This window comes from Eurosta solidaginis, chromosome 1, assembly GCF_040869045.1.
Source record: "Eurosta solidaginis isolate ZX-2024a chromosome 1, ASM4086904v1, whole genome shotgun sequence".
NCBI classification, from domain to species: domain Eukaryota; kingdom Metazoa; phylum Arthropoda; class Insecta; order Diptera; family Tephritidae; genus Eurosta; species Eurosta solidaginis.
The window spans coordinates 28,305,831-28,324,719 of record NC_090319.1 but is presented as its reverse complement, the minus strand read 5'-3'; the positions used below and the strand labels follow the sequence as shown (position 1 = coordinate 28,324,719).

The following is an 18,889-nucleotide window of genomic DNA, read 5'->3' as shown; positions in this document are numbered from 1 at the left end:
CCCTGTCGCACCCCGCTTTTAATTTCGAAGGGTTCTGAGAGGCGCCCATCGTGACTGACCCGGCACTTAAATTCGGCATACATTGCCTTTATAATGTTGATTATTTTATTGGGCATCCCTCGTTTTCGTAGTATTTCCCAAATATATTTCCTGTCGAGACTATCAAAAGCCTTTTTAAAGTCGATAAAAAGTAAATAAGCTGATGTTCTGTATTCACAGCATTGTTCAACAATGATTCGGACGGTATTTATTAGATCAACACAGGATCGGTTTTGTCTAAAGCCAAACTGATTTTCTCTTAGAGTTCCATACACCGCCTCTTGAATTCGGGACAGTAAGATCGCGGAGAACACTTTGCTAGGAATCGAGAGTAAGGTGATACCTCTGTAGTTGTTACAATCAGAGGTATCTCCCTTTTTTGCGACTTTTACAAGTATGCCTTCATTCCACTGACGAGGGTAGGATTCTTCTTCCCATACCTGACGGAAGATTGGAAGTAAGGTTTCAGCTGCGGTATCTGGATCTGCTATGAGGTATTCAGCATATATGTCATCAGTTCCTGGGGCCTTGCCCTTTTTTAAGGACTTGATTGCTGAAATTATTTCATTTTTCGTAGGGGGCGCGCTGTTTACCCCATTGAAGTGGGGTTGGCTGTTGTAGTTTGCAGCAATAGTGTTGGAATTTAAGGTCGCTTCACCTACAGTATTATTTAATACTTTCTTGAAGTGTTCCACCCATACACTCATTTGTTGTTCGCTTTCAGTAATAAGATTTCCGTTTAAGTCTTTTACAGGTTTTTGACCACTCCTGTATTTTCCGGTGAGTTCCCTACTAATCTCATAGAGTTCCCTCATATTATTTAATCTGGCTGCCGTTTCAGCTCGACTTGCTAATGTGTCAGCCCAAAATTGCATACTACTTCTTATTTGAAGTACATATTTTGTCCAAATACTGAATTTTTTTAATTTTTCTTCCTTTTTCGATACCTCTCTTCACCTGCTTCTGGTATTTTAGTCATATAGTTTGAGGTCCATTCAACTTGTTAAAAGTAGGATTACTTTTGGAATATGTGGAGGCCACTTTGAGACCATTTAGAAATGGTTTTCGGGATCTATTGGGGGTAATTTTCCGGTAACTTGAGAATAATTTCGGGTTCGAATAAAACTAGTTATTTCGAATAATTTCGGAACTGGTTTTCAATCATTTTGGGATTGTTTTTGCGAGATTATTGGGGGTTTTTGGGTATACTATCGGTACTTTTTTTAGAATTATTTCGGGATTATCACAGTACACTCAGAGAAAAAATCATTCTAAAACGCACCAAACAAGTTCAAAATTAAGAACATTCGTTGACAAAAGTCTGCTAAGTACGTTTTTTCTTAACTGGTGACCGATGGGCTTGTTTTAAGAACAGTTTTTCGAAGCACACCGTTCGTATTTTATAACCACTTTGGTATTGATGTGTGAACCTTCTGTGCTCATTTCATTTTTCGTTCTCACGCTGCAAGAACGATTTGTGGTCTCAATTCAAGAAGGGTTTGTGCTTGATCATTGGTGGTAGTGGGAACGTACCATTTATTTATTTTTTTTTATTAATAAATAATTTTTTTGTCATTAATAAAAATATTAATAACAAAAAAATTACTATTAAATTCCAAAAGATTAGAAAAAACGCATAATATGGGTTTTTTTTATCTCTCATTGAGAAATTCTTTTTATGATGCAATCTGAATATATATTTAGAACAATATATTTTAGAACGACAAATAAGAGTTAAAAAAAAAAACAGAATATAAAAAAATTGTTTTAAGAAACTTCAGAGTTTGACGGTGATCGAACTCGCGCCATACGATCGTAACCGCAACATCATAGCCGCTGGGCCACTACAACTGTTTGATAACTTGTGCCAAATGTTGTATTTAACATTGTAGTGCACACTAATTATACCGTTTCTTTTTTCTTGAACTTAATTTAAGAACATTGTTCTTAATTTAAGAACATTGTTCTCATTAATAGAACATTTGTTCATATTTTAAGACTAGCCGTTGCCGACCAAGAAAATGGTTGTCAGTTCAAGAACAAAAAAGTAAGAACATGAAAAGCTTGAATTGTTCCCATTTTTTTTTTTCTCTTCCGAGCTTCTCTTCCAATTTGTGCTGTGCTGCTTTTAAATATTTTCTACAAATTGGCAGACCTACACGTTTTCTGCTAAGGCGGATGAATTTTGCTGAGAAGTTTTGCAAGACAAAAATATAATCGGAACGTTTTTCTAACTACTGTTAAAGGGCGTGCCCCGTTTTTGGAAATTATTTTGATTTTAGAATTCAAGGCTCGATGCGAGCTCAAGGCCAGAACAATAATTTTTATGATAAAGAAAAACAATTTTGATGTTAGTTTTCCCATCAATTCGAATAGTTAAGCCAGCAATCTAACAAAAAGCTTCACCAAAAAATACCACCTAAGGACGTAACAAACAATAAGGCCTAACATGCTTAAGACAATATTTTATACATTTTGAAGAAGTTAAATGTCTTATCAACAGTAGAAGGTGGGTTACAGCGCACGTATAATGAGAACCTACGTAACTTATTTTGTGTCGTACTCGAATAGAAAATTTTATCTAGGTGTGCTTTTTTTTATTTAGATTAAAGTCGACACAGACACAAAGCGGTCGACTACTAAGATAAATATCAACATAAATTAATGATGCAATTAAAAATAAATAATTAAATACAAATGTATATATTAAATTAAACCATACATATGAAAGAGAGTTCAAAATATCAGGCCAGACGTGAGAGTATAGAACTATGCAACGCGGTAAACGAACATTAAAAGCTGGTGCAGTTATACAAGTTGCCGGCAAATTGGTAAATGAAAAGGCACAAAATGCCTGAACTTTCTACCAGGAACAGCATAATTTAGTTGACTAACAAGATCAGAGGAGTCAATCTCGCCCACAATGAGCTTATGAATGAACATTACCCGGAGTAAAGTTCTTCGATTTTCTAGGGTTGGCGGACTAATAAGGAGAAGCCTATTTCGATATGGTGGCAAATGCATACTTAAATCCCAGTTAAGACCACGTAGTGCAAATATAATGAATTGCTGCTGAATCGATTCTATACGCTTTATAAAGTTTTGATACCCTGGGCACCAACGTACCAACGATGTGTAGATGGTCATAGTCAAATACGGATCATTAAACTCCTTAGCCCATCGCTTCACGAATCTGAGTATACCCGTTGCTTTCGTATATATGTATCAAAAGTTAGTTTTGGATCAAAAAGAACGTCTAGATCACTTACAAGTTGTAGGCTTGCCAGATGTACGGGTTTCACCCGGATTCTCCGGGTTTCAAGCGAAATCTCCGGGCTCCGGGTTAACCATCAATTTCTCCGGGAATTTCAGGGACATTTTTCTAATTTTTGTATTATTAATTTTTATAGGCCAAGAGTATTCATGATAGAAGGTTTGTAAATTAAAGACGTATCTACTTTTGGTAGATTTGCACAACCCTATATTTATCGAAGCTATTAAAGACGTATCTAGTTTTGGTACATTACCACCCTATCGTTATCGAAGCTATTATCGATCCGATAGGCAACACCATTCCCTAAGCAAAACAGCTGTTTTACAAAAATTTGCAATAACTTGCGCGTATTTATAAATTGATTTAATTTATCCAAAAATGCCAACGCCACGAAAAAAGAAATCGTATTGTTGTTTCAAAGATTCTTGGCTGGCTGACGATAAGTTCGGCACTTGGATTAGAAAAGTGGACACATCTACTGCAGAATGTGCAATATGTAAAACCAGATTTACAGTGAAACACGACGGGGAAAAGGCAGTAAAAAGCCATTTGAATAGTGATTCGCACCGCAAAACAGCAAAGGACGTTGCAACAAGTGAAATTATGTCAGCTTTTTTAATAAGAAAAGGTAATATAATTCGTTTTTTAATTGATGACGAATAAAAATATCTTAATTTTGTAGATTCTCCCGATGAATTGAATGTAGCCATAGCTGAATTAACATAAGTTTATCATGGAGTATGTCATCACCACAGTTACATTAGTATTGACTGCGGAGTTAAATTGAACTGCAAATTATTTTCGAAATGGGGCCCCTTAACAAGAAAAAATCTGCGGGTCTGCTGTCGTTCCAATCTGGCAACCCTACTTACAACAGATATACGCTCCACAGGCGTGCTGTTTAGATACGATGTCAAACTTGGCTTCACTCGGTGTAATGTTATTAGTTTGCATTTCGAGCAGTTCAAAACTAGTAAATTGAAATGAGTTAAAGTCTGCCTGTAGAAGATCCACGCGCGAAGACTGCGAAGGCAAGTTTGAATAGCAAAGTTTGACATCATCCGCATACATACGAGTTCGGGAATGTATGAGAATTTGTGGTAAGTCATTTATAAATAAGGTAAAAAGTAATGGACCCAAATGACTACCATGGGGCACACCAGGCGTTACATAAAACAACCTTGAAATACTGTTTTTAAACAAAACTTGTTGAGTCCGATTCGCGAGGTAGCTTGCGAGTTATACAAATAAATGCTTCGGAAACCCAAGTAAATCAAGTTTCTACTTAAATTAAAAGCTCATGATTGACAGAGTCAAACGCTTTACTGAAGTCGGTACACAATCGTTTGCCTATTATTTAAAAATCCATCCATTACACAAGAAGTGAACTCTGGCAAGTTGGTAGTGGTTGATCTACGCTGCACAAAACCTTGTTGGTAGGGCGATAATATGAAGCTACACATGTGTTGAAGTTGACTTGTAATTATTTGCTCAAGTGTTTTGGAAATAGCTGAAAGCTTAGCTATACCTCTATAGTTCTCGATACTAGACCTAGCACTTTTTTGCGCAAAGGTGTAATAAATGAGTTCTTCCAGATCAATGGAGAAGTGGCAGATTCCATAGATAATTGGAATAATTTATATATCGGCTCAGATAAATTAACTGCACAGTATTTGAGCACACAACTAGGAACACCATCTGGACCAGGAGAAAAAATCGGTTTGAAAGCTAGAAGGCTCTGAAGAACAGTATTCCTATCAATTACTGGATTAGGAATGCAATTGAAACTTTCCAAGTTGTACGAGTATTGACCGGGTTGAAAACGTTTTGATGAGTAGGTCGACTAGGTCCTAGGCTATTCCATGTTCTGGCTGTATATGAAATTCATTCTAGGTGCTGAGAATAGACTGCCCAGGTTTTTTAAAGATGCTTCGTGGGTTCAAAACTAGAACATTTTTAATAGAAAATTCTATTCAGGTGATCTTAGGGGACTTTAAAATGTTTACTAGATGTTGTCGGAGTAGAAAGTTCGGTATAGGAGCCACATGGGCCTTTCCAGATGCTATCTAGATAATTTTAAACGCTGACTTGAGAAGAAGTATAATTTGATTACCAAAATCAATGTAAGTATGGACTTTTATCAGCCGCTTCTTACGACGCAGTACTGTGCTTTAGCGAAATAACTTGTTGTAACACAGGACTAACCCAGCCTTTTTTGATAGGTAGCTAATTGCGTAAAAGTTGTTATACATAAGTGACAACAACTATTACAGTTTGCTATAAGCATACAAGAGATTGATGAAAGTCAACTCTCATATAGCTTTGTTTTCAGAATACCCAATTAATATTTCTCCTTAAGTCACATTATAGCTCGAGTTTAGAGCTAGGACATTTATTAAATTTCAAGCAATCTTTCAACTTGAGATTTATACCGTTCTCAACCAAAAGCGCATTGAGCTTCGCATCTAAAAAGATTCAGATGTAGAGCAAAGCTCCATGGTGGAGCAAGGATCTGAGTCCTCTTAGAAAACAGATATAGGAATATTTCCGCTGGAAGAGGAGGCGGGAAGCGAAGCGTGATGGGACGAGTTAAAATTCACAGCACAAAGAGTCTCATTGAAAAACATCGAGGGCTCCAGTTAGACAGCGAACTAGGTAACTAATAAAGAAACGGAACACGAAATGGTCCGGTAATAGTGAAGAGTTCCTTAGGCGCTTCTCGACACCCATCGGTGGGCGGTGAAGACTTTTTCTAAGTTTAAAAGTATACAAAAGTATAAAAAAATGAACATGAAATGAAATGAATGGTAATCAACTTATAAATAGCTCGTACTTAGCTTCTTTTGCTGCTTTAAACTTTATTTGGGCATTCTCTCAATATAAATCATAGTTTTTAAATGAGAATAACTAGATTTATGTTTGCTTTTGTTGAGGTAGCTTTAGCAAATGATTGACATAACTATTATTTACCCGGTTTTGCACAAGTGTTCTAAGCTGAGCTGCTATGCGAAAATTGTTTGGTGTTTTATAGTTTTAAGCAGTTTTAAGTACACACAAGTGAACACGTCAATTGTAAATAGTTGCTCTGCAACTAGCTAATAGATATGTTTATGTAGTGATAGAACGATACGAGTACTGAGTAAGTAGTATCGATAATTTTCCAAAAAATACTTGAGTATTTCGTACTCGATACTTTTTTCCAATACTGAGTAAAGTATCGATACTTTACCTCGATACTTCTCCCCGATACTTTACCAAGTGCTGATGGTCGACATGTTTAAGACAAACAAAGTTCAGTCCATTAACACCTTGAGCATAAAATGAGATCGTCGACGATGCGGTAAAAGCTTCGCACTCAATTTAAACCGACTTTTTGATAACGGTTGAATGGGACACGATTTCTGCATATGGTGGTAAAAGGAAAGTACGTGTTTATTGTACAGAATCACTAACTTCAACAAAATAATGAAAAACCGCTAACACCATAAAATTTCAATACATTTACATTTCGTTCTTCTAGGAAACTTTAGTGGATGGAGTTAGCAGCTTTTACAGACGTTGACGATATATTGGTATTGAAAATGGTCGAAATCATGCTTTAACAAATACTGATGAAGTGGGGGAACTTGACGAATGGATAAAAAAAAGTTACGAGGTGCAATATAAGTTTGTTACAATTTTATAAAATGAGAGTCGCGCCGCCCTTATTAAGCAGAAGAAAATTTAAAAGTTTTGCAAGCCGTAAACCAAAATCTATTGCAATATTATATATTGATCCGATCAAAATCGGATAAGGACCACGCCTACTTTGAAAAAAAATGGGCTTACAGTTTTAATCTTAAAGAAATGATCAATATATGTACATTAGGTCGGGTCGATTTGTGGGGAGGCAAAAAAATTGCTCTGTGAAAATCATATTCTAGGGATCAAAATAAGAAACTTTGCCGAAGGAACCATACCTCTAAAACGAATTCTGATGTCCCCCAATTTGGGTCGAACTTTTGGGTAGGGGCAAATTTTGAAAAATCCCACTTTGACCCATTTAGAGTGCTCCAATCGAGTCCAAATGTATGACCGACCCCCACTAACTTTGGAGGCCCGACCCACCGATGCCAGTGGCACACCCCCTGGAACCCTCTGGGGGTTCACCATACAAACATTTCAAATTATTTTATTGCAATTTTTTTTATTTGTTTATACGTAATAATAAAATGTTACCTATACGCAGTGGTGCAACTCTCTTCAATTGGTATGGATATGTTTGTGCTGATTTTTTCATTTAAAGTGCAAAACCGGCGATTTTTTGAAATGTTTGTATGGTGAACCCCCAGGGGGGTTCTAGGGGGTGTGCCACTGGCATCGGTGGGTCGGGCCTCCAAAGTTAGTGAGGGTTGGTCATACATTTGGACTCGATTGGAGCACTCTAAATGGGTCAAAGTGGGATTTTTCAAAATTTGACCATACCCAAAAGTTCGACCCGAATTGGGGGACATCAGAATTCGTTTTAGAGGTATGGTTCGTTCGGCAAAGTTTCTTATTTTGATCCCTAGAATACGATTTTATAGAGCAATGAGCGATTTTTAAATCGACCCGCCCTAATGTACATATATATATTTGGTACGTAACAATACTTCCAGTAGAGATATGGTAGTAAAAAGTACAAAAGTTAAAAAATAGAAAAATCGTTATGATCCCCTTATATTTAGTTAATTTCTCCAAAAATCGTTTAGTGCCGTGAAAAAAATACTTGACGCGATTTACCTCCGAGGATATCTAGACCGAGCTTCTCTCTAAATTTGCGTCGTGCTATTTTTTATTTTCCTTACAAATTGAGAGGTCAAAACCTGCATATTTCATGCCGGTTCTGACGGCATCTGCAAGGTGGATGAATTTTCACTGCGAAACTTTCATGGAAAAAATATACTCGGCGTGCTTGCCAAACCACTGCCGAGGGGCGACCCGTTTAGAAAAACTTTTTTCTGACTTAAAAACACTTTTTTTAAATACCGTAAGTCGATCAAATCATTTAATGTTCGTGTCGTTTCCCTAAAATGTATGTAAGAGCACACAATTAGGTATATAGTGTTCGGTTTTATCCAAACTTTAACTACCTTACTTGTTTTCTACTAAATTCAAAACATAAGATCTCATTAAAAAAAAAAGTTTTTACACTTTTGATAAACCTTCCGCAGTACTCACTTGGATCGAGTATACTCGATACTTTTTACTGCGTATGAGTACTGGCATCGATACTTTGATCCGATTATTTTATATGTGTACCGGTATCGATATTTTTTTTGTAAAGTTCTATCACTAAGCTTATAGAACTATTTTTTTAGAACTGAAGTTTTGATATCATGCAGGGGGTGTAGATGTAGGTCAGTAAGTTGCATTCTGTAATATATACACTCTAGCGTAACAGGAGGACCTTGTCTGCCCGAAAATTGGGTGCCTTTATTAAATAAAAAAATTTAAATATTTTAAACACTTTCTTTATATAAATGGATTAAAACACAGCGGAAAAAGTGTCCTTGTACACAGACATAGTAGTAGCGTTACATTTAGCTATCTAGCCCTGAATCACGATCAAATCTCATTGGAACGCTCTGTATAAGTTCTACAGGAGTTAGTAACAATCAAATCATGTGTACACATAATAGGGTACCTGTTATTTACAAGCCATTTTTTCCCGAATCACCCCTAAAATTTAAGTTTAAAATTCAAAACAAATTACCAAATAATAACTGATATTATTATTATAAAATTATATATGATTTTGCACTAAAGAAAAAACAAAAATACTACATATTACTTAAAAACCGGGGTCAGAAAGTTCAAAAATGTCGTTTCACATGTTACCTCTTCATTAGAGGTTCTTATTTTGAAATTTCGTATAAGTTTGTTGATGAGGTTACTGCGAAACTCATTTTGTTCTAGATTTTGCTTTATAAGAATACAATAGTCGTTCACAAATTAGAACCTTCAGTAATTATAATGTCCAGACATTTCAATCAACTTTTTCAATACATTACACGCTCTGAAATTAGAATTGAAAATTCTAATTTCTGAGCGTATTTTGTTTTTTGGTAGCAAAATAATAAAAAGGGGAATCCCCTATTTATTTTCGTCGCGGTTCTGTAGAGTTTTTGTTAGTTTTTGTGTGAAATTCGATACGCGTGCACGTGTTTTGCCATTGTTTGTTTTAAGGTAAAAGTAATTCGCTGAAATGCCAAATAAACGTAAGAAAAATACTTTGTCCTTGGAAACCAAAGTTCAGATCTTGGAAAAGCTTGACAAAGGTGTTCAAGGGAAGCGGTTAGCGGTTTTTGTTTTTTGGATCTTTTTTTGATTCAGCGTATATATGTATATTTAATAAAAAAAAACACATGCGATATGTATTGTACTGAAGTTACCTTATGTTTTCTCGTTTTTGTGAATAATATTGAATAATACCAAATTTCTTTGTAGTTTTTTAATGCAAATTGACTTAATTTGTAAGGTTTTATACAAATAAAAAACGTACAGGAATTAGAATTTTTCAGAAATTAGAATCACCCTAAAAACAATTTGTGATCGTCTACTGTATTGCGATTGCAATGACATCAACTAAACACCACAGTTATTATTCATGCACTATTTTTTCTGTTTCATTGTTCGTAGTTCTATGTATTAGGGTTATTGCAAAAATTTGTTTATACTTATGGTATTTTGTATTGTTTACTTTCTTGTATATCCTCTATTATACTTCAGTTTTTGAACATCCGATCAGTCGATCAAACATAGTCATATGTGTAAATTTGTGTCTTATTTTTTATATACCTATATGCAAAATAGAATATTATTCTAATGTTCCTTTTTATACTCAGCTGAGCAGAGCTCACAGAGTATATTAACTTTGTTCGCATAACGGCAATCCGTAACGGCATAAACTAATCGAGATAGATATAGACTTCTATATATCAAAATGATCTGGGCGAAAAAAGAAATTCATTTAGCCATGCCCGTCCGTCCGTCCGTCCGTCCGTAAACACGATAACTTGGTAAATTGTGAGGTATCTTGGTGAAATTTGGTATGTGGGTTCCTGAGCGCTCATCTCAGATCGCTATTTAAAATGAACGAAATCGGACTGCAACAACGCCCACTTTTTCGATATCGAAAATTTCGAAAAACAGAAAAAGTGCGATAATTCATTACCAAAGACGGATAAAGCGTTGAAACTTGGTGACGTAGAATAGAAAATTAGTAAAATTTTGGACAATGGACATGGCACCGCCCACTTTTAAAATAAGGTAATTTAAAGGTTTTGCAAGCTGTAATTTGACAGTCGTTGAAAATATCATGATGAAATTTGGCAGAAACGTTACTCATATTACTATTTGTGTGCTAAATAAAAATTTGCAAAATCGGATAGCAAACACGCCCACTTTTAGAAAAAATTATTATTTTTTAAATCAAATTTTAGCAAAAAATTTGATATCTTTACAGTATATAAGTAATTTATGCCAACATTCAACTCCAGTAGTGATATGGTGCAACAAAATACAAAAATAAAAGGATATTTCAAAATAGGCGTGGCTCCGCCCTTTTTCATTTAATTCGTCTAGAATACTTTTAATGCCATAAGTCGAACAAAAATTTACCAATCCTTGTGAAATTTGGTAAGGGCATAGATTTTATGACGTTAACTGTTTTCTGTGAAAATGGGCGAAATCGGTTGAAGCCACGCCCAGTTTTTATACACAGTCGTCCGTGTGTCCTTCCGCATGGCCGTTAACACGATAACTTGAGCAAAAATCGACATATCTTTACTGAACTTAGTTCACGTACTTATCTGAACTCACTTTATCTTGGTACAAAAAATGGCCGAAATCGGACTATAACCACGCCCACTTTTTCGATATCGAAAATTACGAAAAATGAAAAAAATGCCATAATTCTATACCAAATACGAAAAAAGGGATGAAACATGGTAATTCGATTGGTTTATTGACGCAAATATAACTTTAGAAAAAAACTTTGTAAAATGTGTGTGCCACCTACTATATTAAGTAGAAGAAAATGAAAAAGTTCTGCAGGGCGAAATCAAAAGCCTTTGGAATCATGGCAGGAAAACTGTTCTTGGTATTACATATATAAATAAATTAGCGGTACCCGACAGATGATGTTCTGGGTAACCCTGGTCCACATTTTGGTCGATATATCGAAAACGCCTTGACATATACAACTAAGACCCACTCCCTTTTAGAACCCTCATTAATACCTTTAATTTGGTACCCATAACGTACATACACATTCTAGAGTCCTGATCCACTTTTATGGCGATATCTCGAAAAGGCACACTACGTTTTAAATAATCATTAACACCTTTCATTTGATACCCATATCGTACAAACGCATTCTAGTCACCACTGGTCCACCCCTATGGCGATATCTCGAGAAGGCGTCCACCTATAGAACTAAGGCCCACTCCCTTTTAAAATACTCATTAACACCTTTCATGTGATACCCATATCGTACAAAGAGATTCTAGAGTCACCCCTGGTCCACCTTTATGGCGATATCTCGAAAAGGCGTCCGTCTATAGAACTATGGTCCACTCCCTTTTAAAATACTCATTACCGCCTTTCATTTGATACCCATATCGTACAAACACATTCTAGAGTCACCCCTGGCCACCTCTATGGCGATATCTCGAAATGGCGTCCACCTATAGAAATATGGCCCACTCCCTTTTAAAATACTCATTAACACCTTTCATGTGATACCCATATCGTACAAAGAGATTCTAGAGTCACCCCTGGTCCACCTTTATGGCGATATCCCGAAATGGCGTCCACCTATAGAATTATGGCCCACTCCCTTTTAAAATGCTCTTTAATACCTTCCATTTGATACCCATGTCATACAAACACATTCCAGGGTTACCCTAGGTTCATTTCCCTTATTTTGTCTCCAAAGCTCTCAGCTGAGTATGTAATGTTCGGTTACACCCGAACTTAGCCTTCCTTACTTGTTGTAATATATTTTATACTGTCATTGGCCTCTGAATTAAGTTTGAAATTTCAAGTCTATAGCTCATCGAAAAGATACCTAAAAGCCGGTTTAAGTTCTCATCTAATTATTTCGAACCGTGCGCCACTTAACGGAATATTTCCCCCTTTTGTTGCACTGTCTCGGCGTCTTAACCTTTATGTGAAGTTTCACGTCTGGAGCTCAATGAGTTGTTATTTATAAATCGATTGCAAGATTCGTATTGAAAATGCGAACAAACATTCAACCGACCTTATGTAAAGAAAATAAAAATAAAAAAAAAATCTTCCACAAATTTCAGAAAGTTTCTACCAATCAAACGCGTTTTTAAATAAAGACGCCAAGCATGTCCACTATTGTTATTTGCAAATAATTTGATGCTTTGGTGGCCAACAATAATGACATCTCAAAATAACTTTACGCTCACCAATGTATATTAATCAATGAAATATCTGCATTAAAATGCGCAATAGAACTCCTTGCAGTTTTATCTTCATATTCCAATATTTTCTTTGATTCCGGTTGAATTGTCTTTATGGTGTCAACGGAGTCAGCGATAGCTTCATCTGCCTGTTCCAGCATTTCCGGTTTATTGCAACGTTAATTCCTTAATAAAAATCTACAAAAAAAATTTATAAATTACAAAATAAAAGAAAACCTATTCTTTGTAAGTAGCAGTTTCCACATAGCATTTCAAAGAATATTTGAGTATCTTGTGCATTTAAAATAATCATAAATGCGGTCATTTTCAAAACATAAAAACCCTGCAAAAATTGTGAGTCCCCCATGCATGCATGTATAGAGTACTCGCTATGGACCAACCGAGTACTCCAAATTTAACCACAATTCATACAAAAAATAAGGTCCAATTAACATTGCGATGTCCTAGGACTGGGCCATATACTCCAGCTTCGCATTACATCAGATTAATCCATGGAGTACCCACAGTCCAATAAACATCGTATAGTGATTACAATCGTTAAAAACGAGCAATGATCGGCATCCATTGTGTTCGTGTAGAAACACGAGTTGGTCCATTGCTGCATTACAGTGGAGTATAATGGTAAGTACTCCAGTGGACCACATGATCCAACGATTTTTGCAGGGAAGAAAACTTTTTCGGCATTAGAAAGTGCAATATTGCACATGGCTATTCTTTTCTTGTTTTTTATAGCTCCAATTTATTTTCAGTTTTTTAAATTCGTAAATTTTAGTGAGTTTGAGACGTATTCACAATAATTTCTCGTATTAAATTTTGTGCTTTTATTATGATGGAAAAACTGAGCACTGGCTGATATTATAGCTATTTCGACCCTGCCAAAGATCTCTTCAGATATCTTTGTATATTTAAATTAGAAATTATATTCTCCCCGAGTGATATTCGAACTCGAGTCTTCAAGTTTCTAATACCGCAGGCCTAACATTAGGCTATCACTGCGTCTGTTTGTATGTGGCTAAACTTTCAGTTTTAATTTACATATTTATTTGTTTAATTATGGAAGTGTATTTAAAATTTATTATCAGTGCACGTTTTGGTCTTGTATTTTACGTAAAACAGCTTACAAGCGCTGCGTCGGAGGGAGTCATTTTTGAGTTTTCATTTAAGGTTATTATTGTTAAAAAATAACTTTTTAAAAAAGCTATGTGGGGTTGTTCAATTTGTTACACTTACATTATATTTTGCAAACACCAACTATTGTGATTTTAAACTTTGTGCAATCGGCAGTATGCGTATAAGCATAGCAATTGTTTTCTTCCGAGGTACTTTCACTGAAGTCGAACTGCAAATGACTATAATACTGCCAATAGAAAGATTTATAAAGCCAAAATATATAGGTAGCTAATCAACACTGTCATATGCTTTAACTTCTATTCTAATTTAATTGTTGGCTAGAGGCAAATAGAAGCACGAGATCTATATACACTCATACCTAGAGGCTGAAATGAGGGTTTGTTTTTAATTTTATCTTTAATAAAAGGCGGAGTGTATTTTACACATTTAGCATGTGCAATCTAGATATTTAAACTATTTAAGCACTTGCAGATTTAATTTTTAACTGGTGAACTTTTCCGATGTCTGTGTCTGGATTTCAATAAGAAGTTTTTTCATATTTAACGTCTTTGAAGCAATCTTACAAGTACGGTCCTGATTTAATTCCCACTTGCTTTCTTAAAAAATGCGCTGAACACATTTATCAGCCCCTAACTCATTTATTCAATCTGTCCCTAAAACTTGGAATTTTTCCTTCTGCTTGGAAGAAATCTTTTCTCATACCCCTTCAAAAAAGTGGCAGTAGGTCGTGTGTAGAAAACTATAGAGGAATTGCAAAGTTGTTGGCCATCCCAAAGTTGTTTGAAGCAATAGCTACCAACCAGCTAACTTTTTCCATTTCTACTTTGATTGCAGAACAGCAACATGGATTCTGTAAATGCAAATCTACTATTACTAATCTACTTGAATTCACAACTCATGTTTCTAATGGATTTAGAGAAAATCTTCACACCGATGTTATTCATACCGATTTCAGTAAAGCATTTGACAAGGTATCCTACTCCTTACTTATCTACAAGCTTAATCGGCTTGGTTTCCAACCTGGTCTCACCCAGTGGATCTCGCGGTATCTCTGCGGCGGAACGCAAAAAGTTATTTTTAAAAATACTCTTTCTAATGTCATTGATGTTCTCTCTGGCGTCCCACAGGGCAGTCATCTAGGTCCAATTCTGTTCTTGCTATTCATTAATGATATTTGTATCACAATAAAATATTCCAAAATCTTAATGTATGCCGATGATGTAAATATTTTTAGGTCTTATGCGTCTATCAAAGAACGTCCCTTGCTTCAAGCGGATTTAAACTGCCTAGGTAATTGGTGCAACGTGAATTCAATGCCGCTTAACCTCAATAAATGTAAATTCATGTCCCTCTCTCGGAGATCTTTGCCAGCAGCCTCTTATGTAATTAATAATTTTTGTCTTCTAAACTATTTTGTGCACTTGGAAGGTACGATAGATACTAAACTTAGTTTCGACCTTCATACTAGTGGTACTGTCAATAAGGCTAGAGGTGTTCTTTCATTCGTTAAACGGAGGTCCAAAGCATTTAGTGACCCTTATGTAACTAAAGCACTTTTCACCACTTTAATTAGACCGATTAGAATACGCATCAATAGTCAGGAATTCTAAATATCGAGTTCATGCAGATAGACTTGAATCAGTACAAAAGCAATTTCTACTTTTCTCTTTAAGAAATTTTTAGTGGGACTCTGCGTAAAATCTTCCCCCTTATACTAGTCGGTTGAAGCTTATCAATCTTCCAACTCTTGCAAGTCCTAGAGAAATGCTAGGCGTAATATTTATGGCTAAACTACTGAATGGACTGATTTCTAGCCCAATTCTCTTAAACGATGTAAACTTTAACGTCACAACACGAATGTCAAGACATTACAAACCTCTTCTTTTGAGGCAGTGTAGAACTAATTTCGAATTAAATGAATCTTTTCGGTGTTGTGTCATGATTTCAACACTCATTCTAGTTCATTTGATATAACGGATTCACTTTTTACCATAAAGGAAACTGTCCTATCTTAACTCGTCTCAAAAATAAATAAAAAAATAAAAAGTTTACGTACTAAAAAGTTCACTTACTTAACAATGTAGTATATGCATAATTTCTAACTGTTATGTACAATACTCAGCTGATGATTTTTATTCTGTAGCTGAGCAGTTTAGATCTCAACACTTAACTAACCTCAGCCTATCAACAACTCGCCAAAAACAAATCCGCGCGTCATGCGGATGCGCCTCTCGCGTCGGTTGGGCTGGCTTTGGAGGGTATTAATCCGTTGAGTATTATTATTATTATTATTATTATTATTAATTACATTATTTTTGATACCTCTGTTAAACAGCATATGTGACTTGGAATAATCAAACGACCCTATTGTGCGAAAATACCGTTTTTTCACTTTTTGAGTGATTCTTATAGGAAATTTAACTCTCTTTCCAATGGAACAAATCGCATTTAAAGTACAAGCGGCGAAATTACTAGACCTTAGGATAACTGGGTGAACGAGGAAACCGAGAGTATAAAAGCAGCGCAAGCTGAGTAATAACTAATCAGTTTTGATTTAAACACGCTATTGGTTGTGAAGTATAATTGTGAAGTACTACTCCCAAAGTAATGTAAATAAAAACCAGTTTGGAATACTGAATATTGGAGTGATTTGTTCAACAGTTTAGCGATTCGAACGTTAGCACAAGGTGCATAAAAATCGGAATTCCCTAAATTCGTTACAATATGAAGAAAATTTCGTAAAGTATTACAAAGAGGGAGAGAGAGGGTCAGTGGGAATAGGAGTCCACTGACCCTCAGTGAACTTCTGCTGCCTATTTATCACTCAAGTGTGATCGAAAACAATACTCATTTATACATATACAAACCAACACTATAGCGCTTGCCAAATCACAGCCGAGAGGCAGCGACAATGCTTAGAAAAACTTTCTTCTAATTTAAAAAACTTGTTTCTAAAATTTTGATGTTGCTTTGCTCGGACCGTGAACCCAGGATCTTCAGTTTGGTAGGCGCAGCACGCTACCACCACACCACTGTGACGATTTATAATTATAACAAAATAAAGAAAAGAACGTGTGATTTTATTTATTAAAAAAATAAAATAAAAGATAAATAAAACATCGTTAAAAGAGATCGTTTTCTGTTCACAAATAAAGTGTGACGCTAAGATATGACTTCAAAATGGAAAAGGGAACGGAATAAGCAAAATCGAAGAATACACTTTGAGTTCGACCAACATGCTATGGACCAGCAAGAGCGCTTAAGACTTAGACTAAAGATCCCTATGGACATGTTCTGATAGAAATATAATGAACTTTTCGAAGACCTGCTATTAACAAGCGCTAATAAACCAACTACCTCTGCAGATATTGGCAGGAAGAAAGGGAAGAGAAATCAATCATAACTATCTTCAAATATAACCATTGAAATCAGAGCTCTGTCTCTACTTTGATTTCTGGACACAAGTATTTTTTGATAATCTTATGGATTTAAGAGATCTTTCGCCCTAGCTTAAGTTAATAACAGTGTCGCGGTTGTTTTTAGGATTGTTTCAAAAATGTTTTCAGGATAATTTCGAAATTTTTCGGGATCATTTCTCAGATTTTTTCAGCATAGTTGAGAGACCAACGGAGTTGTTTTGATATTGTTGCTTAACCGTTCCAATATCATTTCGGAACTAACTCCGGATCAATTGAAAACTCCAGATCATACCGGAATGGTTTTGTGTAGCATATTCGAACTATTTCGGATACCCATGTATAGTAACTATTTCGATGTGTCCATAGTGTTACCAGAATGTGTTTGACGACCAAACGGAAGAACCCCAATCAGGTGCTAGGACATATGTTATAGAATAACTCCGTCCTCTTGGCCAATACTAGAAGTTTTCTAGGACCCAGCTTAATTGCTGCCTCAAGATCTGGTAACTCTGCCGGACCTAATAGCTGGAGCCTTGACCTGGCGAGCGCAGCACATGAACACAGAACGTGCTCAACCGTTTCTTCCTGCAGCTCACACTTCCTACACTTGCTTTTACTGATGAGGCCTAACTTATAAGCATGTAACGACAGAAGGCAGTGTCCAGTCAGTATGTCCATTGTGAGCCTTAAGTCTTCTCTTTTCAGAGATATGAGTCACTTTGTGCGTCTAATATCGTGGGCTTTGCATATGATCTTAGAAATTTTGCAGCTCCGCGCTTTTGTCCACGCCTTTCCTGCTTGGATGGATGGATCATATCATATGCAACTACTGTCTCCTTTTGATTTCTCCCAAACGGATTGTGACGTCTATCGTCGGCTCAGCGAGTGTTGCACCCTCCTTTGCCAACTCATCGGCCTTTTCGTTGCCTTCTATACCTTTATGACCGGAAACCCAGTAAAGATGTATGGTCCGGCCTGAGCGAAGTGTTTTCAATGCTTCTTTGCATTCCAAAACACTTTTTGATGAAGTACTGTGTGAGACCATTGCCTTAATCGCAGCCTGACTATCAATATATAAATTGACGCGACTGCAGCTTAAGCACGCTTCCTTCAAAATTTCTGCTGCGTTCTTCACTGCTATAATTTCCGCTTGGAAAACGCTGCAGTAATCTCGCAGCCTGTAGGATCTACTTATTTCTGGGTCGACACAATAAACAGCAGACCCAACCCCTTCCATTAATTTGGAACCATCCGTATAGACGTGTATAGCATGTTCTGCCATTCCTGCACCCTTCACTTGAACGATTTTGATGCATTCACTTTAATTCAACATGTGAAAAAACTCCTAAAAAATGTCAGAGATATTTCCCTTCCAATCACATTCATAATACCTACTTTTCTCGATTAACCGGTTTTCCCTTTTTCGAACATTGTCAGAATAAGAAGGGAGAAGTGAAAAAACTCGTTTAGATATCTTGATGAAATTTGGAGAGCGAGTTTATTTGGGTGTCCGATTACTAATTTGTCGCAGCCGATCGGATCAGAATATTATA

The 18,889-nt window shown here is 36.0% G+C and overlaps 1 protein-coding gene across 2 annotated transcripts in view; it reads right to left on the bottom strand.

Moving 5' to 3' along the window:
• LOC137250574 (calponin homology domain-containing protein DDB_G0272472) overlaps positions 1-18,889 on the bottom strand; it is an 86,933-nt gene that overhangs the window by 33,072 nt on the left and 34,972 nt on the right. Inside the window, exons 1-2 of one of the 2 annotated variants that reach the window (XM_067783644.1) lie at positions 14,017-14,125; positions 12,772-12,963 (exon numbers count right to left, since the gene is read on the bottom strand). The exons of the other annotated variant lie outside the window; for it this stretch is intronic. Of the exons in view, the coding sequence (XP_067639745.1) occupies positions 12,772-12,926 (155 nt within the window). The 5' untranslated portion in view covers positions 12,927-12,963; positions 14,017-14,125. Of the gene's footprint in view, positions 1-12,771; positions 12,964-14,016; positions 14,126-18,889 lie in introns of those variants that run through there. 2 annotated transcript variants of the gene reach the window in all.